Below are 25543 nucleotides of genomic sequence, written 5' to 3' on the forward strand. Positions count from 1 at the left end.
GTGCCGTTTGGATTATCTTTGTCCGGCATAACCTGTGATTTGGAGGTCAAGCGCAGTATTTCTGACGTGTGAAGAACAGTAGTACTATCCTACCTTCGAGTCCTCCGTGACTTTACCTTGCAACAAGACAACACTAGACCTCATCCTGTCTGTGCCGCACTGGTCTACCTCGACCCTGAGGGTGTTCGACCAATGTCCATCGAAAATATCTCATCAGGCATTACCGAGAGCGTGGCATACTACTACTCGTCAACTGCTATGACGAACTGTGCCATACATTCGAAGCAGTATGGTATCTTTGCTCATAATAACCATTCATGACATTAAATGTTATGTCTAGATAGGTTAAAGACGTTATTGCAGACGGAGGAGGAGAAGATTAGTGTTTAACGTCCCGTCGACAACGAGGTCATTAGAGACGGAACACAAGCTCGGATTAGGGATGGATGGGGAAGGATATCGGCCGTGCACTTTGAAAGCAACCATCCCAGCATTTTCCTGAAATGATCTAGGGAATCACGGAAAACCTAAATCAGGATTGCCGGACGCGGGATTGAACCATCGTCCTCCCGAATGCGAGTCCAGTGTGCTAACCACTGCGCCATCTCGCTCGGTCTATTGCAGACAGAGTTGGCAGATCTGTGAAACAAATTTTCTACTTTGCAATCACCAAATTCACCAAAAAATCTGGGAAACTTGGTCCCTACGTGTTCCGGATGCGAAAATCGGAGTGCGGAAGTGTAGTTTGGCGTCATGCTTGAGGGCGTCTCCATGACACTGTTGGTGTGGAAACATCTGTTGTCAGGATTTATACAATGCAAAATAGCTCGTCCTTGGAGTCTAGCGGCGGGCAGGGCGGCACGCAGGTCTGAGATTTACTGATTTAGACAACTAATTAGACGTCGACGGTAAGTGGAATGGTTACAGACTATGCAGTCGGCAAGCACTCACGCAGGATACGATCCCACGTGCCTGCAGGCTTTGCCCATTGTGCCGGGACGCTAAGGGCTGGGCAAACTGTTCCACCAAGGTGCTCTCGTGGTAGTCGCGGTATGCATCCTAGTTGACGTCCAACAGTTCTGCACCTGTTGTCAGTACCTACGTAGAAGTATGCTCTGGCCTCCCAACAAGATGAGACACACATAGCTGCTCACAGGCACAGCCAGGGGTGGCTCAAATGCGACTCTAAGAGGCTGTGAGGTCAGCATGCCGTCGGTCATCGTCGACTGACTCCATTGGGTCACTGAGGAAGCCACTGAAGTCTTCACTTCAGTGGCAGCAAAGGCTGCAGAAACGGAAATTTGCGACAGTTGAGTAGATCAGCTTGGCTGGCAGTTGGCTTGTAGTTGAAGTCATCATACGAACGATAAGCGGTTCATGACGGAACAGCTCTATCGTGGATTCACTGTAACTTGTAAGACTGTCATACCGGCTGAACCTGTGTTTGCGAAGTCCAAGTATTTATTCTGGTTAGTTTGTACCTATGATGTTATCAAACAGTGGAGATGAGAGAATATTCTAGAAAAATGTTGTACATGGCTGCGCGTTCAAAGACCAGGAATAGTTACAATTGAAAGAAAATCAGCCCTCGGTCGCTATTTTTAATAAATTAACCTGGTTTCGACACTGCTAGGAGCGTCTTCCTCAGAATTTAAATCAAAGAATGGTCTAAATTCTATAACATGGTCACAGACTTATGACTAAAGGCGTATGATAGAGTATATGTACGGAATCGTCGTGAAAGACTGGCAGTATTTATATGTCATTTATGAAATAATAAATATGTCAAAAGGGCATTAGTCACAAAGGTATTTAAATAAAGAAAACGCTGATGACGAACCACTAAGGGCTGCTCTTTACTTGCGTGGTGCAGGTTGCAAGACGGACGTCATAAATGACATACAAGCACTGCCAGTCTTTCACGACGATTCCGTAATTTTACTCTACCATTCGTTTTTAGCCATAATTCTGTGACCATGTTATAGAGTGTAGACCATTCACTGATTTAAATTCCGAGGAAAACACTCCTAGTAGTGTCGAAACCAGGTTAATTTATCAAAAATATTGGCTGATTTTCTTTCAATTGAGAATATTCTAGGTTTGTAAGCGCTCTATACAGCACTGAGGTGCCCTAATTGTCGCTTCACGATACCCGTTTGGCAATTGCTGCAACAACTGGACGTTGTAGAGGCGTTCCTGCTTGTGCGTTCCGCGGTCTTAATTAACCTTGCGGTGCTGTAAGAATGATGCTATAATGTGGTCATTCCGCTGCTGTCGCAATCTCCACTCTCTGCTCTAGTTGGTGTGGCAATACGCTAGTAATGTGCCTCGCAATTTGCAGCAGCAATTTTCGTTCCTAGTTTACATTCCGATTGAGACACTGCGTTCGAGCTTGTCTTATCTCGGCTCTGTGTTTGCTGGAGCAACACTACTATGTGTACACATATAAGTAAACTGTCATACTATGCTATGCTACCTGGTGTTGCAGTTTGAATTGTTAGTCGTGCATTATTGTGTACTCGTTATTGTTGATGCTGACATGAGTAAAAACAAAACTGATAAGTGACATTTTTCTGAGGAGGAAGAACAGCAGAGATGTACATTTCGTAAAGGGAAAATGAGATAGCACAAATGAAATCATATATCTTTTGTTTTGAATTTTTCAGATTTAACCTGAAGCACCCATTCGAATTTCCAGTACTAGAATTTCATAGGCTGTATGGATAGTTCTTAATTATAATGATGTTTAGTTGGCAGAACATGAGTGTATGTGTTTCATCTCTTACAAGGCACTATGAAAGCCAACTAGAGAGTTAGAGCTCTTTATTATAATTTTCACCAAGTTCTTACGTTAATCTGAATGTATAAAAAGAGCTAAAAAACTTTTCAGAGAAGATATTAGGCGAAGTATGGTTACGTGTGCTCTGCAGGAGTCCAATGTGAGTAATGTAGATGGATGGACCGTTCAGACCTCAAGAGTCATACATTTCTTTTATTTTATTTGTTTAGCGTACAGCATCTACAGAGTGAAATTGCATACATACTATTAATTAATGTAATAAACGAATGAAAAATATTTTATTAAATGGTTGATTGCAAACAACAATGTGCGAAAGATTAGGGAGACAGCCACTGCAGCTACTACAAGTCTTAATCTAAACAGGTCACCCACTGAACAGCACGTGGAGTAGCATTATTGATATCCCTCCATTCTCCTTCAAACCTCCTCGTAGGGCATTTGAAGATCAGGTGAGGGACTGTTTGTTCTGCTGCACCACAGTCGCATCGTGGGTCATCAGTGAGTTTCCATTTGTGGAGAATGGCCTTACACCTGCCGTGTTTAATCGTCACATGATTAAGTCAGCACCAAGTTGTTCTGGGCATTTGAATTCCTTCCACCAGTATCGAAGGATCAAAGTCAGTGATGAGAGGATGGTGATTATTCAGCGACCAGTATTGCCTCCATTCGCTTGCTATGTCGTCCATTCTGGGAATTTGAGGGTTTCGTTTGCTCCTATAGGTTTCCTGGATTTTAGGCGGGTGATTGGTAGATGGTCCAATATTTTTTGGATAGGTATATCTTCAGAGACAGAGGGGTCATTAATTTTCTTCCATTCTCGGGAACCTGCTTGTTGCCTTCTGAGGGACGGAGGAGCTATATTGCAAAGGGCATGAAGCCAGGTAAGTGGAGTTGATTGCAGAGTTCCTGAGACAAGTCTCATGGTGGCATTAAGCTGGACGTCTATTTTCTTCGTGTGTGTGCTCTTGTACCAGGCTCGGGCGCAGTATTCTGGCACTGAGTAAACAAGAGATTGTGCTGCGGTGCGTAGGGTGTTAGCTTGAGCTCCCCAAGACGTTCCAGGCAGCTTTCTTAATATGTTATTTCGATTTATTTTATCTTTTGACTGGTTATTTCTAGGTGTTTTTATAGCTTAGTGACCGGTCAAGAGTGATTCCTAGATATTTTGGATGGCTGTCGTGCGTCAGTCACTCATTGCAGAATGTAATGTATCCCTGACCCAGCTGTGATAATTGTAAAAAAAAGATAATGATATATATTTTTGCCAACGATAACGGTACACGTTCAACACAAGGTGCAAAGATGCTCTAATTTTCATAAAAGGGCATTGTAGGAAAACTGGATGGAAATATCATGCAGTTGGAATCAAGTGCCAGCCCTTACGACAGTTTTGTTCTGCTGGTAAGCACTTACCAGGAAGTACATATCGGGCAGTTGTAGGACTGGATACATTTCGTGCCTGGAATGAGGTTCTAAATAACCATAGGACAATTTCAATTGGTGTATAATGACGATCCTTTCTCAGGCAATACTATTCAAGCATGCGAAAAGGTTCTGCAAACAGCATCGACAGCGCGAACGCAAAGCTGGTGCAAACTGCTAATGAATCTCGAAATGAAACAAAACAGCCAATGAGTGTCGAAGTTAGTAAACAAACTCTGCAACGATCCTAAAATTCCAGCACCTGAACTAAATGGAGAAACTCCCACTACGATAGCTCTGTTAAATTATTAAATGCCATCTAAAGCTATAGTGCGTGCAGTGTGTGGTCGTTTCCACGTTGTGAGGCAATCTGCAGTTCGTACAGGCGGCTGGCGGGGGTGGCGAAGACTGCTGGCCTCACGGGCGGGGCGCAAGCAGATCTCGCAATTTGCGGCATCGTTCCCCGAGCTGATCGTGTTCCTTCTGTTTAGAGCCGATTGGAGAGTCTCAACCAAAGGCTTTGTCGACTCTGTGACCATCTTGGCTGCAGATTTCTAGATCTGCGATATCGTGAGGGGATTTGCACGACTCCCCTTGTTAGGCGAGGGGTGCACTACACAAAGGAAGCAGCCACTCTAGTAGCAGAGTACTTGTGGAGTGCACATGAGAAATTTTTAGAACATCTGGATATTTGTGGAATGGTCTTAAGGGACCAAACTGCTGAGGTCAGCGTGGGATAATCCGAACGGTCTTGGGCGCATCAGTCATGGACTGTGCGGCTGGTCCCGGCGGAGGTTCGAGTCGTCCCTCTGGCATGTGTGTGTGTGTGTGTGTGTGTGTGTGTGTGTGTTTGTCCTTAGGATAATTTAGGTCAAGTAGTGTGTAAGCTTAGGGACTGATGACCTTAGCAGTTAAGTCACATAAGATTTCACACAGACTTGAACATTTTTTGCTGAGGTCACTGGACCCTAAGCTTACACACTACTTAATCTAACTTAAATTAATTCACGCTACCACACACACTCATGCTCGACGGAGGAGTCGAATCTGCGACAGGGTGAGCCGCTCGGGCCGGGGCAAGCCGCCCCTGACCGTGCGGCAGAGATTTTTGGGCTAGCCTGTACCTTGAGGTGCTCTGATGAACACTGGCCAGCCGATATGTAGCAAGAGAATTCAGACGGCACTCAGAATAAAGACACCTCAACGGTCAAAATTTTATCAGTAAACTATCGAAATATTCGTAGTGAAGATCCCGAATTTACAGCCTTCCACGAATTTTCTCTCGCTTAAATTGTTGTTGGGACCGACAACTGTCTGAAACTCGAACGGAAGACTCTGAGACATTTTGCAAGTCGTGAAAAGCATATCTGAAGGACAGATTAAAGGCATAGGACGTGAAGCGTTCACTTTAGTTGACAAAAATATTGTCCCTATTGAGGTCTAACTTGTGCTTGACAGTGAAGTCATATCGTCGCCTATAAGAGGTGACGGTGAAACGAAGTTAGTTGTTGAATGTATTTAACAGCCTTCCGTTTCGACTGTGAGAGTCCCAGAGTCATTCGAAGAATGTCTACGGTTAATAGCGCGGAAATACCCTTATCATCCAATGCTGGTTGGAGAACTGTAGTTTGCCGAGTATAGACTGGGATGTGTATGGATTCACTGCGGGGAGTACAGACACGTTTTCTGAAAATTGTCATGGGCAGCTAGTTCGTCGGCTCATGCGCATCTTAGACGTTGTAGCTACAAATAGGCTGGACCTTATCAACATTGTCACTACTGAGATTGGAATCAGCACTCATGAAGTCATTATAGCAATTATGACTACGAAAGTTAATAAATCAGTCAAGAAGGCTGGGAGAGTATTTTTACTAGACAGAGCAGATATGCAGTTATTAACATCTCACTTACACAGTCAACTGGCATCACTTAGTTCCAGAAAGATTGATGTAGTATAAATATGAGGAACGTTAAAGCGGACTATAAATCATGGTCTGGAGACATGCTAAAACCAGTGATAAAACGTGTAGAGCCACAAAAACTTCAGACTTATGCCACTTACGTCGTTTCCACAAGGAACTTGAAATAATGGTTCTTGAAATAATTTTTGGCACAACTGAGTCTAAAGACATACCAGAACAAACAGGATTTATGCTTGGTAAATAGTTTTCTGGCCAAATACTCGGTGTCAGCTAACACGAAGAGGACGGTTTAGAACGGAAGCAAGAGACTGGTATCACTTTTGTAGATGTCTCACTCCCTGTGGTAATGTTGCTCGTTAACATTTATAACATGACTAGAGACATCCGAATGACAAAATTATCGAAATGTCTCCTTGAAAATAGACGCTTTTACGTGAGGCTGCTGGGGAGGAACAGCCGCTGGAGAAGGCGGTCTACTATCTCCTATTGAGACGACACAGTTTATATATTTGCCGATGGTACTGCCGTGACCACACAAGGAAAGTGAGAGAAAAGCTGATGCGAACTGCCTTCTACAGAGAACATTTCTTCTAGTGAAATCTCTGAAAAACTTAGATGTATGCTTTCCACCTTTAAAATAAGGCTGCACATAGGCACATCAAAGTGATTTGGTAGGGTCAGGAGATGAACGACGATGAGTCGAAGAAATATTTGGCTATCCGACAGTATAGCGCTTTGAGCTTTCGGAAGCACTGTCAAAACGTTAGCGGAAACTATCTTTTACAAACTCGACAGCACGAAATTGCAAGATGAACCTCAAATTCTGTGAAGTAGAGTATGCAGCATCTGTCTGGTGCAACTCTGCAAGCGCCAAACATGCCGACTTGGCAGTTAATGAGACAGTGCGCTCTGGGTTTGGGTGCCTAAAACCAACGCCAGTTCAACAAATTTACCCCACTGGTGACACGGCTTCACCCACGACCAGAAGGCAAGCTGCTACTGAGTCCGAAATGAGGGAACAGCCTGATAATCGCTGACATCCTTCATAATGCTACCAAATACAGCACAGTTGACTAATTTCCCAGCTGAGTTTTATGCAAATGACTAACGCTTTAGATGAATAGCCTGAAGTATGGCGAGAAAATTTATGTAAATCTGTAACAAAGTCTAATGAACAACTGGTTGCTAAAAATCAGGTACCGTTTCTGACATTAAAGCTGCTTAAACCCTAGAGAGCAGACGTCACACCGTGAAATATCAATCTGAGAAAACGGGGATGTAAAGAGAACGACAGCTGAGAGTGTGGCGTAATTCAAGATCATCAACAGCAGGCCTTATCATAGAAAATGGTAGAGGAATCAATGTGGCTGAATATTTGATACATGCAGTATAGCTGGTGACACGTATGCGTAAACTAAGGCTGTAAGAGACATTCCTTGATGATTCATTGACTACAGGTTTTCTCCACACTTCGTTTCGGAGCGCTTCGAATACAAATAATAGCCCGTTAATCACGTATAACATTAAGTGGTAGAGGGAGCAGTTTGCACGCTACTTACGACGATACTGATATCGACAATTCTTTCCTACTCGTAGAACGCAAGTGTCCGTTCATGGAGGGCCGTTATCTATGCAATAGATGGCAGCCATACGTTTGGCACACATCATAATCCCAGTGTCCGTTCATGGAGGGCCGTTATCGATGCAATAGATGGCAGCCATACGTTTCGCACACATTATAATCCCACATAACCTATATATTTTATCATGCGTTGATCCTACTATACTGCTTACGCACATTTGGAAAAGTCAGTGTTTTTTAATTCCGTCTCTGCTGGTTGAGAGTGGTTGGTATCTACGTAAGGACTTCAGAAAATAAGTTACACGTGTCATATCACACTCAAACCATCGTGCAAGGATAGCGTTTATGTTCCAAATTCCCTGCAGATATAGTTCTGCCGTGGTACGGAACTGTTGCATCACACTGTGTGAGTGAAATGGTGTGGCAACTAGGAACGTATATGAGAGTTCGCAAGTCGGTACCATTTTTGTGTCCAGAACGGCTAAATCTCACACAGATCGACTGTGAAATTGTAGGAGCGTATCGGCGAAATCCTTTGACGCATTCAGCCGTAGTGAAATAGTCCCAATAATTTGACCATTGCCACAAACGCGTCGCTAACGCTGATCCAGAAGTCCAGAACGTACACTATTCGATTACCTCTGTTTCCGAAAGCTTACATATGGTGACCCGGGGGCAGGGGGGAGGGGGCGGAGGGGGCATAAGAGATTTTCCAACGAACAGGAGGTTCACATAGCGACTCTCCAATGGTTTCGGGACCAAGGAATGGCTGAACGATTCGTAATACGTTCCAACTGTTTACTGGGACTTGGTGACTAAATTGCAAAGCAGTTTATCGTATTGGGTCACCTTTAAGCGTAGTGTAGCAGTCAAGTGCGGTTCTAGGCGCTTCAGTCTGGAACCGCGTGACCGCTACGGTCGCAGATTCGAATCCTGCCTCGGGCATGGATGTGTGTGACGTCCTTAGGTTAGTTAGGTTTAAGTAGTTCCAAGTTCTAGGAGACTGATGACCTCAGATAGCTCTCAGAGCCATTTCAACAATTTGTTCTAGTCAAAAGAACTTAATTAACGTCTCATAAACCTTTCATAGTAACTTGTAGCTTACATTCTGAGTCCGCAAGTAAGCCACCTGCTAGGTGTTACTGATGTCTGAAAGTCGACGATTCTCCACCTACGGGGAAGCTGAGCTAAATCGAAGTGCTGGTTTTCACACAGCCAATGAGGAAGGCAGCGAGTAATTAAAACTAAGTGTTTGAGAAAGGTGCCTGTGATAGTACCATGCTGATGCAATCCCTTGCGAAAACGTTTTTCCACTGTCGAAATTATCCTGACATGAATTTTCAAGTAGTAAATAAGATATTACTTCGAAAACATTAAGACAGCATCAAATAAATACTTCCATTAGACAGCCTGGCTGTTTGTCGCACAGCGTATTCTGGAACAGCAGTACCTCTTTAGCATATGATGTAATTATATTGATCCAATGGCATATGTGGACCTTGTTTTTGACGGAGTAACTTGATAAGGTAACCTAATAAATGCCATGTCATTATGAACAGTGTATACTCTTTCCATAATTTAATGTATTACGTAGCGTATATACGGAACAGATAACTGAAGATTGAAATTCGATTCACTGACAGCCATACATGTAACCGTAATGAGTGTGTTATGTCAAATCGCTCAGGGTGTTAAGGTTTGAAATAAGATATAAACGGCGATCAAAGGCTTCCATTCAAAAACCATACAGTCCAGAATCCGTATGCTAAACTGGCAAAATCGCTGTGAGCACTGAAGCAATCAGCCCAGCAAAATACCAGTCTGGAGACAGCACTTTGAAAAATAATGAAATGAAAAGAAAACCACCGTGTCTCGCTGCCTCAAGTGATCCATAAAACTGCCTGCCACACATCCTCGTCTGACAGGAAGCGTCGACCCTTCAAGGCCTTTTTTAAGGGAACGAAAGTGTGATAATCGCGTGGGGGAGAGATAGGGAGTATAGGGCGGGTGCTTGAATGTCGCCCAGTTGAATTAGCGTAACTTGTGCGTTACGATATGTGCGATGTGGGGACGTGCGTTAGCATGAAGCAGCAGCACCCTTTATCGCGCACCATTCCATTACCGTGGTTTTCGACAGATATGCTCTCTCATACACATTATTCATTCACTTGCCAAGAAAAAAAAATAACAGCGCGTTGGTTACGTTTGGGCGTATTCGATAACAAGGTCGCGGTACTTCACTTTTCCGCATTTGCCTCGCGCACGTCGGAAAGACACGAATTACACACTAATCCCTTGCCGGTACATCGGTGTCCTCGAACGGAAACATTTTAAACCGCCCTTATACTATAAAAATTTTATCTAAGGAGTAATCAAAATTTAGTTGAAACACTACGCAAATGTAGATTTATTGTATTATGCGGCAACCATCAGTCATCGAAATGGAGTATCCTGTTTATGCACAGAGGTCGGCAGATAACTGTAACCATGTTACAGCTCACATAATAAGGCATTTTCCAGCCTGATGACTGTGAAATTAATGTGTACAGTTTCTCTAGGAACTGGTACGATTCACAGTCACTGAATGGAGCAGAGATAAGAGGAAATAGTGCGGGGAGTTAAAATTCAGAGAGTTATTACAGGCGGGATGTTACGTGACGGATGCCGTTTGATAAGCCCCAGAATGTACTTGTGAAGTAAAGACTTTTAGTAATTAATTTTTTTTTCAAGAGCTGCTGATACTGTCACTCGTAGAACAAGTTTCCACGTGCGAAGCGCTCTAAATACAATTTTGCAGATTAATTAAAATAATTATAGCTGGTGGCTCAGTCGCAAGAGCAATGATTTTTGCGTCAGAAAAATTGATGCAACATTTTTCGCGATGTCTGTTCTTACAAACATGTCTAGGATAGTAAATGTGCGTTCTCACCACTTTGTTCGGACCAGTCTGCCTTCGGTAGTAACGCGGTGAGCACGTCTTGTTCTGCTTACGAGCTAATGTCCCTTTGTTTACTTCGGTAAAGCGGATTATCTTCATGTCTGTATTCATCGACCGTCATAGCGTTTTCCTATCGTAAATATTTGTTTCCAGTGAGTCATGCAAGGGCAAACACGTATGAAGTCGAACGTTTTACACAGGACGAAATACGTCTACCACCACATGATGTTCTCAGGATACCTTTCTCAATCAATGTATATACTAAAATGGCAAATGAAGAGCTGAGAGTCAACGTTGTGCGGCACCAAGCTCACGCTCTCAGGTTCCAATACTGATGGCCATGTAGGGACTGTCGTGGTTGATCATGATGGTTTTAGCTTCAGGAAGTTGAGGGTTTTCGAACTCCCGTTTGAGGTACTATCGGAAGTTGTGGCATATGTCTTTGAACTTTACGACAAGGGCGTCAAGTTGTTGAAACGTGGAAGGCGTTTGAAACTTGCTGTCTCCTCAATGGTGTTTGTCAGATGATACTTGATCTGAGGAAAGACGTGTGTTCTTTTTTGTTTACTACCATCTGTGGGGCTGGTATTGCATACGATGTTCAGCTGCGCACTTGTTCAAGTTATGGCCAGGACGGCCATGTCCATTCAGGATGCCTCCAACGCAGACTGGTTCAGATGCCAATGGGAAATGTCGCCCTCCATATGACTCCCACTGTTTTGACCCTATCTTGTGCATGCATGGCGTGGCTGCCTGCAGCACCCACGCTGAACCAGTCAACACCAGCGATGTACGTTTATCCTGTCTCTGCTACACTGCTGCGACCATAGGTACCAACAAACGGTGGGCGTTAGCAATGGCAGGACATCTGTCCCGACCTAGTGGTTGTGAATCATGGAGCTGTACTCACCTCCAGCTTTATGCTGCCTGGCCGCATATGAGACGACAGCTAACCACCATCCGACATGGAACAGCGTGTTAGCAAGCAATAGTCGCCGAGGAAACGGAAGAGAGTTCGTTTTACTCCTTCTTATGAGTGCCTCCATCGGGTTTGTGGATGACCTCCCACTGAGGATACCTATTCTCCGACACACAATCGCTGGGCGATGCGACGTCTCTCATTGCCACCGTTTACACTCAGAATCCATCTACATACAGTAATGTTTCCCCACCTCAGACTGATGCATTTACCACCCTGTGAGGACACCTCTGAATGTAGTCCACTGAACGGCTCTGATGCGATGTCTGTCTTCCAGGCGGATGACGTTAATGTTGAGGATGGACGTTGTGGAGTTATACAGGACGATGGAACCCCCTTGAAGGGGTCACCTCCCTCTGCATCACAGTGATGTACCCTTCCATGGGAGCCACGCTGGGAGATCCCTGTACATCCTCTGTGTTGATGGCAGGTTTCGAAACGTATTGCATTGCCACGGTCATTGCCAATGCCATTCACATGCGCCATAAACCGGTATTACTCCATGAAATGACACTTGCTGAAGACGTTGGCAGTGCCCTCAGCCAGGAGTTGCTTGTGGCAGCTTTTGTGCTCGCCTAGACTTTACGGCGCATGTCTACCATGCTTCCCTACTGTTAATAGGATAGTGATCCTCTTACGTGATTGTATCGTCTCTGATACAGATGCCTGTCTCCCAGATGTGCAAGGTATGGCTATCACATTTGGTAGCAACAGGATCATCAAAATACATGGGCCATCTGGTTCAGGTCACCACTGAAAATATTCCAGGTTCTTCTCTGAGGTGGTTAAGCCTCTCTTCCTGGCTGGTCGGATGCGTTGCGCATGGGAGGCAACTTCATACTAACCAGGCGCCCAAATATCAACTGCCCCATCACTCTACATGCGTGACGATAGCGTCAACTTTCTTGCTCTTCGACCTCGTGGACTCTTGGAATCACGTTCATGGCTATCGTTTGGGACTTCTACATTTCACTAGCCATTCCTCCTCTCACCCATTATCATATTTATATCTCCCACAGTATTGTCAGTTCGGGGCAGGCTGCAGAAGTCTGGCCCATTGCATTCTCTGAATATGAAGCTTATATCTGTGCTGTGAGTCTCGGTCGTCAGAGGGTCTGGCAGAGACGGAGACGATGGAATCTGAAAATGATTCATATTGCTACATTCCACTGCTGGCAGCTGATCAAGTCTATGTGTACAGCCTTGCCCTCCAGCATTGTGGAGGTAGTTTAAGCTTGTATCGTGTTCCTGACAGAGCGATATCTCTTTACGTCATCTCTCAGGTGGTGCTGTGGCGCTGATGTCCCACGAGCATCACCAAATTGTTGCTGGAGACCCTTGGTCCTCGCTCTCTCTCAGCCCCTATCTGACTCTCAGTCGTCACGCCACCCTTCTTCTGCTACAGCCGTATCTTCCTCGAACTGAGCTATATCTATACTGAACTCTTGCCAATGTGCTTGGTGAAACTTCCTGACAGATTAAAACTGTGTGCCGGACCGAGACTCGAACTCGGGATCTTTGCCTTTCACGGGCAAGTACCATCTGAGATACCCAAGCACGACTCACGCCCCGTCCTCACAGCTTTACTTCTGCCAGTATCTGGTCTCCTACCTTCCAAACTTTACAGAAGCTCTCCTCCGAACCTCTTCGCAGGAGAGCTTCTGTAAAGTGTGGAAGGTAGGAGACGAGGTACTGGCAGAAGTAATATAGCTCCCACACCGATGAGTGGTCGCTATTGGCATTACATGCCGAGGACATTTTTTTCCCAGGTATCTTTTCATGTTTACACCATTTTAACCGAGATTCGATACCCATCGCTAGTAGTCTGTGTTAATTACACAGTATACAGAATCATAATCCACTTTGAATATAACAGTGTCATTTTCTCTCCCCAAACTGAAATTTGTGGCATTGTTTTTCTGTTTCTCAGTGTAACTTGGCTGGATACAGACCAACTGCTTTCTCTGTATTGCGTCCGCTTGCTTTCTCAGAGCTATCATATAACTTGTCATTAGCAAGGAGAATTTGGTCCCCGAGACTAAGATACTGGGAACGGCTTTGATGTAACAGTAGTGATTCTGACATGGTATCCTGAGGAACACCTAGGAGCTACTGTAGTAATATATTTTAGATTTCGGAAGTGTAGACTTATTTTATGTTTGTGTTACCTATAGCCTTTGTACCGTACCTCCTATGTATGATAAGAATATTAGCACTATTGATATCGTTAATGTTATTAAGGTAGGTTTTCAAAATTACTGAAAGTCGATTTAGGAACTAGTTTCTCACAATATTCCAGGGGACATGCTACACATTGTCAGTTTTTAACCACTTGATTATTCGTGTAGACGCTACATCTACATCTACATGACTACTCTGCAATTCACATTTAAGTGCTTGGCAGAGGGTTCATCGAACCACAATCATACTATCTCTATACTATTCCACTCCCTAACAGCGCGCGGGAAAAACGAACAGCTAAACCTGTCTGTTCGAGCTCTGATTTCTCTTATTTTATTTTGATGATCATTCCTACCTATGTAGGTTGGGCTCAACAAAATATTTTCGTATTCGGAAGAGAAAGTTGGTGACAGAAATTTCGTAAAATGATCTCGCCGCGACGAAGAACGTCTTTGCTGTAATGACATCCATCCCAATTCGCGTATCATATCTGCCACACTCTCTCCCCTATTACGTGATAATACAATTGCCATAGTGTAATGATTGGGTTTCCCACAGGTATTCCCAGTCTTGGTGTGCCGTCAATAGACCCGATGCCATTCGCCAGCATCAAGATCGAGCACGAGAACAAGCAGAGACCAGTAGCGGCAGACCTCGAGTTTGACAATTTGCTCGTCTACGAGATGTCGCGTGGCTCCGTGGAATCCGTTGAGTAAGTATCTCTCTAAGTGAATCACTAATGTGTAAGGGATGGAGTACCTATATGTCTGGAAACGAATCATGATATTATTTTCGTTACTGAGCTTCACTAGGTCGATGTTAGTTAACAGTAGTGTAGACTACCTACACTGGTAAGACAAAAACTTTCGGTCATGATTAGTTGCGAGATTGCGTTTCTCGTGGTATAGTAACGGAACGCAGATGAATTGAAATCAGTCTAGGGACGATACACCCAGCAAATGAGTAAATCCACTAACATAAAGGACCTCGGCGCAGAGCAACTTGTTACGGTCCGGTCACTGGAAACGAGGAGCTGGTCAGATGTTCACGGGCTACTATCGAGAGCATCTGTGTAAAATGATGAAAAGTTAGTGAAATAATAGCAGCTGACAAAGTGTTGAAAACATTAGCAGTTGACCAAGTGTTGAACGTATACGCCTCATAATTGAATCTAGAGGTTGTAGGCATACAAGCTCTATGTAATTTAGAATAGGCAAAGATGTGTGGCTGATCTGACTACCGATTACAATGCTATGTTCCCATATTGGTCCAACGACATCGTCAGTTATGACTGCGTTATCAAGGGTATCATCAACCTTATGGCATGGATTAATGGAAACTTCCCACCTGGTCGGACGAATAATGTTTCTTTCTAATACAAGGTCGATATTGTTCTCCAGATTATTCAGATGAACGGATCCTTGAAAAACGCACCGTACAGTCGATAGTAGCCATGGAGAACATCAGTGTGGGCTTCTATCGGGCCTATGGTAGTAATCAAACACAACACAACGCCTATGTACATGCGAAAATGTCTGAGGACCACGTGGATCACATCTTCATATTGATATCATCCCCGAGGGCGGTGTCATCTTCCAGAAAGAGTCTGTCCGTGGAAGAATCCCAGACTCGTACAACAGTGATTTAAGGAGCATGATAATGAAAACACATTGATATCATAGCCAGGAAATAAGCCTCAGCTGAACTAGATGGAGCACATCTGAGGACTATCGGTTACTGAATTAACTCCCACGACGCACGGTAAGTGTGTGACCTGTGGGCAGATTTCTTGTGTCACGATCTCTAGGACAAAAAGAAAAAAAAACAATGCACTGTGAAGAACAAATGATTACAGTTTCAGAAAAAATGGGCGACTCACTGAAGAGAAAAAGCTTCGCAAACTGAGCAAGACAGTAGCGTTTCTGTCGAGCTCTGGATCTTATACCAGCAGTTATTCGGCTTGACATTAATTCATGGAGTTGTTGAATCTCCTCCTTAGTGATATGGTGCCCAATTCTGGGCAGTTGGCAGGTTAGTTCGTCAGAACTGCGATACGGCTGAGGGGCCATGCCCTTAATGCTCCAAACGTTCTCAAGTGGGAAGAGATTTGACTGCCCTGCTGCTCAAGGTAGGGCTTGGCAAGCACGACGAGAAGACAGATTTCCATCTCATTCATTTGAATAGAACGGTCGTTGGTGATGCTTAGAACCGAGTCCAGATGGCCAGGTCATGTGTGTTCGAAAATGCATCGGATAGCGGTGGAGTACTAAACTGACTGTCGACCGTCATATGACCTGAACGAGGAGTGATGTTCTAGGGTACCGCTTCGTTTTTTCAGATGGGCCCCTTTGTTCGTCATCATCAGCACCTTTATATCACAGCGGTACATCGATGATGTTACACGCCCCCATTTTGTAGCCCTACATGACAAGCCATCCTCGTTTCAGCAAGATTATGCGCGCCTGCAGTTGAGAGGAGTTTCTGATGCTTGTTCGTGTGCTAGCCAAACTCTACCTTGAGTAATATTGTCACAGAACGTCTCCCCCACTGAAAATGTTTGGAGAATTACGGCAGAGCCCTTCAGCAAATTCGGGATATTGATGATTTAACGCCCCAGTTTCCATAATTTGGCACGACCTTCCTTAGGATGACATCTAACAGCTCTACGAATGAATATCAAGCCGAATACCAAGTTAAACACTTCTGGGTTATTAGGCCGCGTCATATTTCTACTAAAATGATCGACGTTTCGGCCCCTCTGGTGGGATCTTCCACAGGATCCCAGTGTTCTAGCAGTGTGAACACCATACGACCCTGAGGAGGATCCCAGCAGAGGGGTCGAAATGTTGATAATTTTAGTAGAAATGACATAGCCTAATAACCCAGAAGATTTTAACTGCAGTAACAACGGCCACGAAAGCCTGCAGAATTACATAAGCCGAATAATTACTTGCATAAGTGTTAGAGGTGGATCAATGTGTTACTGACTTGCTGAGTTTCTGAAAATCTTACTCTTAAATGAATAACCAATTTTTTACGAAACTATAATCGTATGTTATCTGTATATGTTCACCGCACCTACCTACCGATTTCCGTCCCATTCGGATAATTCCTTCCTTCGCGGTGCGTCGTTTGACTGTACACCGGTAAACCCACTCATGACTTGCCGAATGCGCGCTGCACACAATCGCGTCTCCATTGCTTTTCAATGGTGGAACAACAATACTGTTTCCAGGTTGTCATAATATTTTCGCTCATCAGTGTATTTTATAATGCGACCACTTAGTTAATAAAGCGTGGTACAGGCTTCACTCCATGTCATTTAGTCTCCACACAAAGCAAAAAGCTAAACAGACCAAAGAGAAATTTGGAAAAGAAATTAAAGGAGCGATATTAAGATTGAAGTAGTTGTTCTACTGAGGTTGTCTTATTTGAATAAAAATAGGATCTTGCTTCTGGACCTTAGTAAGGAACGAACTCACAACTTATGCCAATACACAAGATTCAAATCAAAGACCCACCGTCTTCTTAAATGTACTAACGGGTGTTTCTTACAGCAGTATAAAAACAAACTTGTATGCTATTGGGAAACAAAGAAATATTTTGAACTGTATGACACACGCAGTAAACAGCACGCCAGGATAGCTAGGAGCCCCATTCCGCTTTTAGTGAGAAGGGACAACGGGGGGTGGTGACCACTTACTGACCGAGGGCTGGCAGAGATTTCTGTGATGTCCTGTTGCATCCTTATGTGAATTCCACAAATGGAAGAGCCTCCCGTAGCGACCGCTTGCGAGATCATTTTACGAAATGGAATCAGAAGCAATCTCGGCAGAAAGCGCAATTAGCTGTTGAACATACTTACAGATTTTCGTAAGAGACACAGGAGATCACTATTGAGCACGCGGAATAAGTCTTTGAAAACCGAGTGATGTCACTGAACGGACCGCTCATACAGAAAAACTCTGTTTAAAAACGAAAGAGACATGCACTTTGGTTTCCTTGAAATTCTTCGCAGAGCCACTGAGAGTACAGTAACGCCAAAAGGAAGTTCATTTATTGGCTGAAGAAAGAGAGGAAGAGTGTAGAACAACTTTTTCCCGACGGAGTTGTTAGGAAGGATTTTGGCAACATAGGTCAGGGAAGAGGATCTTCGCTCTCAGAGACGCATCTTTTGTTGTCGGAGCTCGCAAGAAACAGCGCCCTGCCAATTAAGTCTAATTTGTAACCAGAAACGCAGTAAAGCGAAGGTTCCTTAACAAATGCTGCCGCACAGTAAACCCTCAATTCATCTCCTTTTCTCTCCTGGTAGTAATGGCGTGTGTGGTTTTTCCATAACTCAAAATTACTCCTATTTGAAGACTATTCATTGACTTACAAAGCCATCAGGCAAGGTATATGGATAATTTTTCAACAACTTGGTTATCAAAAGCAGGTACAGGTAACCATTAAATTTTCATGTGTATGGGTCACGTTTTTCTAGTTGTCTGGGGAGAATAAATATTTCAGCCTACTTGTAATGAATTTCAGTGTCACTGTTTCTCTGTTACCAAATCTATGTTTCATGGGATACGTCCTAATCGTTTGCGTTTGTAGAATGTGTATAGACCCATTCATTTATTTTTTTATTAAGGGAAGAATCATTTCGTAAAGGGCTCTACGTAGGTATACATTGCATGTTTGATTAATGATAGATTCATATGTCCAAAAGTACTAGTATTTTGAACGTCCACTATGTTTTATTAATAGACGCTTTTCCTCTGCTTCTTTAAATTATCTATTGTCGAGCTGGAGGAACCACATAGTGCTGATATACTTTTAATTAATCTTGATTTTCAGTCACCAGTTGCACTATTTGCTCATGTCAGTCAATTATTCAGAATTAAATCAATTGATCAGTGAATCAGTGTGTAAACCAACACTATATACCAACGACTATATTTTAATGGCGATCCTGAAGTAAATCTATAAGGGGCAACAAAAGCTTCCCTTGGAGCGCGTTGCTGAAGCCTGCAGCACGACTCCGATGAGGGTGTATACGCACCGACTTACAGACAAGGGTTCAGAATGGCATTCGTGTCTTCACAACCAGCGTCCTGTAAACAAGGAAATCTTAACTGTGGCAACGTTATTACGAAGCTCGTTCAAACAGGACCAAGATGCCGTTCTTCTTTCCTTGACTGTGGAAGGACAAACGCCGGTAGACGTCCACAGGATAATGAAGAATGTGTATGGGGCAGCAGGTTTGTTAAAAATAACTGTTGTGGAATGGTGTGGGGCAAGGGATGCTGCTGCTCCATGATAGCATATGTTCCCGCATCTACTTCTAAATCTACATTTATATTCCGCAAGCCATCCAACGGTGTGTGTCAGAGGGCACTTTACGTGCCACTGTCATTACCTCCCTTTTCTGTTCCAGTCTCGTATCGTTCGCGGGAACAACGACTGCCAGAAAGCCTCCGCGCGCTCTAATCTCTCTAATTTTACATTCGTGATCTCCTCGGGAGGTATAAGTAGGGGGAAGCAATATATTCGATACCTCATCCAGAAACGCACTCTCACGAAACCAGGACAGCAAGCTACACTTCGATGCAGAGCGCCTCTGTGGCACAGTCTGCCACTTGAGTTTGCTACACATCTTCGTGACGCTATCACGCTTACCAAATTACCCTGCGACGAAACGCGCCGCTCTTCTTTGGATCTTTTCTATCTCCTCTGTCAACCCGACGTGGTACGGATCCCATACTGAAGAGCGATACTAAAGTATAGGTCGAACGAGTGTTTTTGTAAGCCACCTCCTTTGTTGATGGACTACATTTTCTAAGGACTCAACGTGAATCTTAAGTTGCACCCGCCTTACAAACAATTAATTTTATATTATCATTCCACTTCAAATCGTTCCGTAGGAATACTCCCAGATATTTTACAGAAGTAGCTGCTACCAGTATTTGTTCCGCTATCATACAATAATGGATTCTTCTTTCTATGTATTCGCAATACATTACATTAGGCTATCTGAAGGGTCAGCTGCCACTCCATGCACGAAGTGCTTATCCGCTGCAGATCTTCCTGCATTTCGCTGCAATTTTCTAATGCTGCAACTTCTCTGTATACTACAGCATCATCCGCGAAAAGCCGCATGGAACCTCCGACACTATCTACTAGGTCATATATATATTGTGAAAAGCAATGGTCCCATTAACACCACCCTGTGGCACGCCAGAGGTTACTTTGTCTGTAGACGTCTCTCCATTGAGAACAACATGCTGTGTTATGTTTGCTAAGAACTCTTCTATCCAACCACACAGCTGATCTGATATTCCGTAGGTTCTTACTTTGTTTATCAGGCGACAGTGCGAAACGTCTTCTGGAAGTCAAGGAAAATGGCATATACCTGGGATCCTGTAGCTAATATTTTCTGGGTTTCATGAAGAAATAAAGCGAGCCGGGTCACACATGATCGCTGTTTCCGGAATCCATGTTGATTCCTACAGAGTAGAGTCTGGGTTTCCAGAAGTGACATGATATGCGAGCAAAAAACATGTTCTAAAATACGGCAACAGATCGATGTCAGAGATATAGGCCTGTAGTTTTGCGCATCTGCTCGATGAACCTCCTTGAAAACTGGAACTACCTGTGCTCTTTTCCAATCATTTGGAACCTTCCGTTCCTCTAGAGACTTGTGATACACGGCTGCCAAAAGGGGGGGGGGGGAAGTTCTTACGCGTAATAATGTCATAACGCAGAACTTCCGCCAACTCAAGTGAGACACATTCGACTACACACCCTATAGACCTGACTTCTACCCACGAGGTTATCACACATTTGGTCCCTTAAAAATGCTTTGACGTGTGCAGCAGGCAGTCATGTACTTCTTCACACAGCAGGATGCGGTGTTTTGCTAACCGGTATCTCGAGGCTGGTGAGCCGGAGAGATAATTGCGTCATTGCCCACGGCAGTTTTGCGTATTTGGCATACAGATTCTGGGCGGTATGGTCTTTGAATGGAAACTTTAAGGTCTTTCCTTATATATTGAGTTAGATCTTTAATGAAGAAAGTCCTATTCATGCACATATCGTCCCCCCAGGGGGTCCACAACTCTTTTGTGGATACGTGCGTAGCGAGCACGGGACCACGAGCTAATGCGGCCTTCCTTCCTTTCTGGGCTGCATACCTTCCCTTTCCACATCCTTCCCAATCCATCTTTGCCCCCCCCCCTCACCTCCGCCTCTTCCCTTCCCTTTCTCCCCGTCTAGGAATACGTTTTGTGCCTACGTCCAGAGATGGGCGCTTGAAAATGTAACACATTCTTTGCTTTCTCTGCTTGCAAGTCTTTGTTCTTCCTTTGTCCTCTTTTCCTTACCTCTTCTCTTTGCCCTTTTCTCAGCTGCGACGTTTGAGACCTCTCTTCTTTCCTTTCCCTTTGTTTTTTCCCCTTTTTTTCCTTCCTGTGCGTGTCTGAAGGCCGACCCACGCATTTCCATTCGCAGCCAGTGACGGGGTAACACGTAATTCCCCGCCCCTGGTAGACAGGTAGGACACGTACGTACCCCCTAGTACCGTCCAGGCCTAGGGAAACTGCCGATTGGTCCCTCCGTCCGTTTCTCGGGAGGTATGACCTGAGGTGTGAACAATCACCTCAGGTGGGAGTGCCCTCAAAGAGGGCCCCCACAAGGAAGGGGCGCGCCATCGGAGACGCCGGTAATCATGGGGGATACTTTCGCAATGGTTTCCTCATCTTCTACTATGTCTGCTCACAAGCGTAAGTTCAATGAGCCTCAGCCACAGACAGGCCTGCCATCGTTGCCACAGTTCCTTGTTGTTTCTCGGTCTGACGAAGGTCACGACTTCTCCACAGTCAACAATTTCATTATTCAGAAAAGTGTCGGCGCAATTGCAGGTCCTGTATAGTCTTGTTCCAGATAACGAAATGGCACCTTGTTGTTAGAAACAGTCAGTGCTCTCCAGGCACAAAAATTGCTGCATGCTTCACTGCTACACACCTTCCCTGTCTGGGTGGAAGCGCACCGCACTTTAAATTCGTCACGTGGGGTCGTCTACACACGCTCCCTCGACGGATTGTCCGACGAGGAAATTCAACACTACCTGTCTAACCAGGGCGTAACGGCTGTTCATAGAGTCATGAAAAGGGTTGACAAGAACATCATTCCAACCCGTATTCTTGCATTTCACAGAGTTCAACTTCCATTGAACATCATAGCAGTCTATGAGATAATTTCCGTTCGCCCTTAGGTCCCTAACCCTACGCGTTGCTGTCAGTGTCAGTGGTGCAATTACACCAGCCAGTCCTGTTCCAATCAGGTCAAATGTGTTACGTGTGGCAAGGATGCCCATGAGGGTGTTTGTCCACCTCCATCCCCTCATTCCATCAACTACATGAGTGACCACGCTGCTTCCTCTCTAGGTTGCCCCATTTCTAAAGACGAAAAGCTCATTCAGGAAATCAGAGTGAAGGAAAAGGTGTCGACCTTTGCTGCTCGAAAATTATTCGCCAGTCTAAAGCCCACTGTGCCTCAGACAGGAAAATACAGCACTGTCCTTGCCTTCCTCGGCCAACAAAAGTGGCTGCCACACATACTTGTGATCTCACCTTTAGTGCCACAGTCGTCAGATCGGCCAGCACAAAGATCGCCAGTTCAACCTCCACACTTTCCCCTGCTCACTCTATGGCTCACCCTTCATCGGGTTCTGCTAAATCTTGTGCCCAAAAGTCAGACACCAAGACTTCGAAAAAAGAGCATACCCGTGAAAAACTTTTACGTACCCCAACTTCACAACCATCGGTTCCTCCTGCATCTAAACATCATGTTTCCAGTAAGGCTAATAAGAAACCCAGTTTCTCTCCTTCTCCGCCAAGGCGTGTTTCATCTACAGCACCACATGGCGGTAACCGCCCTCGGCCGTCTTCTGTGTCGCCTAGGCGCACTGCTGGCGGCCGATCAACCGGCCGATCGCTGGTGGCAGGAGCTGCTCCTGAACAACCTATCGATCAGGATCTTCTGCTTTCGACTGAATGCCGTTCCACGCTGTCGGTCGTAAGCTCTGAGCAGTTGTTGAGTTGACGTCAACCTTGGTCACATTCCTCCATTTTCTGATCCCCCTATGTCCATTATCTACTGGAATATCCGCGGCATTCGAGCCAGTCGGGATGAATTGTCGATCCTCTTACGATCATACTCGCTGGTCATCTTCTGTCTTCAGAAAACAAAGCTGCATCCCCATGGCCGCTTTGTTCTCCCCCATTTTCAGTCTGTCCAATTTGATCTCCCCTCTACTGAAGGCACTCCAGCACATGGAGGACTTATGATTCTTCTCCATGATACTCTACATTATCACCCAGTCCCCTTAAACACTTCCTTCAAAGATGTCGCTGTCCGTCTTACCCTTTCTGGATACACCTTCTCTCTTTGTACTGTATACATTACATCGTCCACACCAGTGCACGAGCTGATCTCCATCTTCTTTGTCAGCATCCACCCCCCCCCCCCCCCATTTGCTGGTTGTGGACTTCACTGCCCACCACCCGCTTTGAGGATCTCCACATCCTTGTCCTCGTAACTCACTATTGATAGAAGTCTTCCACCAAGTGGATCTTGTTTGCCTCAACACTGGAGACCCTACATTTTGTTCTGCCCCATTTCTCTCATTTGGACCTTCCTGTCGGTACCGTTCCGCTAGCTTTGGCGCTTCGAATGGTTCGCTCTTGATGATACACACTCGAGTGACCACTTTCCATGTGTCCTTAGACTACAGCCTCAACTGCCATATATGCGCCCGCGACTCTGCAAGTTTTCCCAAGCCGATTGGGCACTTTTTTCGTCTCTAGCGACATTCGATGACCGTTACTTTCCTAGCATTGACGATGAGGTCACACATATTACAGACGTTATTCTTACAGCTGCGGAACGCTCAATACCACGCACCTCCGAATTTCCGCGGCGCCCCCCAGTTCTTTGGTGGAACGAGACATGCCGTGACGCAGTACGTGAGCGGCGACGTGCTCTTTGCGTTTTCCGCCACCATCCTACTTTGGCCAACTGTATCCGCTATAAGCAATTCCGTGCGCTATCCCTTCGCGTCTTCCGCGATAGTAAGAAGGCAAGCTAGAACTTCTTTACTAGCTTATTTAACACCTTCACTCCCTCCTCTGAAGTTTGGAGTCGGATTCGATGGTTATTTGGGCACCTAATTTCTCCCCGGTCTCTGGGCTCACTGTCGCGCATGATAATTTCGAGGAAACCGTCGCAATTTCTAACTCATTGGGTCAACACTTTGCTGAGATTTCGAGCTCTTCAAATTACCCGCCAGCGTTTCTCCCGAAGAAACGTGCAGCGGAAGTTCAACCTCTTGCTTTCTCGTCTCAGAATCTCGAAAGCTATAATACGGTTTTGTCGATGCGGGAACTCCTACATGCACTCTCTTCTTCTTGCTCCTCCGCCCAGGACCGAATGGTATCCACATCCAAATGTCACTGCATTTATCAACCCATAGTCTGATTTACCTCCTTCGCCTTTATAGTTTTTTGGACCGAGAGTACTTTTACCAGACGATGGCGGGAAGCTATCGTCGTTCCTGTTCCGAAACCTGGAAAGGACAAACATCTCCCCTCTAGCTATCGCCCTATTTCTCTCACGAGTAGCGTATGTAAGGTTTTGGAGCATATGGCGAATTGCCGTTTAGCTTGATGGCTAGAGTCCCGCAGTCTTTTAACACCTGCCCAATGCGGTTTCCGAAAACATCGTTCTGCAGTTTACCATCTTGTTGCTCTCTCCACTTATATTATGAACAATTTTCTCCGGAAACGCCAAATAGTAGCAATATTTTTTGATCTGGAGAGAGCATACGATACCTGTTGGAGGACAGGCATACTCCACATACTGTTCTCTTGGGGCTTTCGATGTCGGCTTACCCTTTTTCTTCGCGAATTTATGACAGAGCGTATATTTCGATTGTGGGTGAACACTACTCTCTCCCGTAATTTCTCACAAGAAAACGGGGTACTCCAGGGCTCCGTGGTAATTGTTGTACCGTTTGCCATTGCCATAAATCCAAGTGTGGACTGTCTCCTTCCCGATGTCTCAGGATCCCTCTTTTGCGATCTACTACAGCTCTGAACGGACTAGAGTTCTTGAACGACGTCTTCAAGGATGCCACGATCGCCTCCACTCTTGGAGCATCGAAACCGGCTTCCGCTTTTCTCTCGGTAAGACCGTGTGTGTTAATTTTTGGCGTCGTAAGGAGTTCCTTTCACCTTCATTACATCTAGGACCTGTCAACCTTCCGTTTTCGGACGTCGCCAAATTCTTGGGTCTTATGTTTGACAGAAAATTGTACTGGTCCTCACACGTTTCCTATCTTTCGGCTCGCTGTCTGCGATCCCTCAACACCCTCCGTGCCCTGAATGCTACCTCCTGGGGAGCGCACCGAGTGGTTCTTCTCCGCCTCTATCACCACTCAGTGCGCTCGAAATTGGACTATGGAAGCATAGTTTACTTCTCTGCTCGGCCATCTATTCTTCGGCGTCTCGACTCTATCCACCACCGTGGATTAGGTTTATTGTCTGGAGCTTTTTACACCAGCTCTGTGGAAAGCCTTTATGCTGAGACTGCTGAACCTCCGCTGTCCAATCGGCGAGCAGTCCTTCTGAGTCGTTATGCTAGCCATCTGTCTTCCATGCCTGCTAATCGGGCTCATGAC

At 45.0% G+C, this 25543-nt stretch overlaps 1 protein-coding gene across 1 annotated transcript in view; it reads left to right on the forward strand.

Moving 5' to 3' along the window:
* LOC126285463 (protein takeout-like) overlaps positions 1 to 25543 on the forward strand; it is a 63446-nt gene that overhangs the window by 20119 nt on the left and 17784 nt on the right. Inside the window, exon 3 of the mRNA XM_049984876.1 lies at positions 14383 to 14536. Within this exon, the coding sequence (XP_049840833.1) occupies positions 14383 to 14536 (154 nt within the window). The remainder of the gene's footprint in view (positions 1 to 14382; positions 14537 to 25543) is intronic.

This window comes from Schistocerca gregaria, chromosome 8 (assembly GCF_023897955.1).
Source record: "Schistocerca gregaria isolate iqSchGreg1 chromosome 8, iqSchGreg1.2, whole genome shotgun sequence".
NCBI classification, from domain to species: domain Eukaryota; kingdom Metazoa; phylum Arthropoda; class Insecta; order Orthoptera; family Acrididae; genus Schistocerca; species Schistocerca gregaria.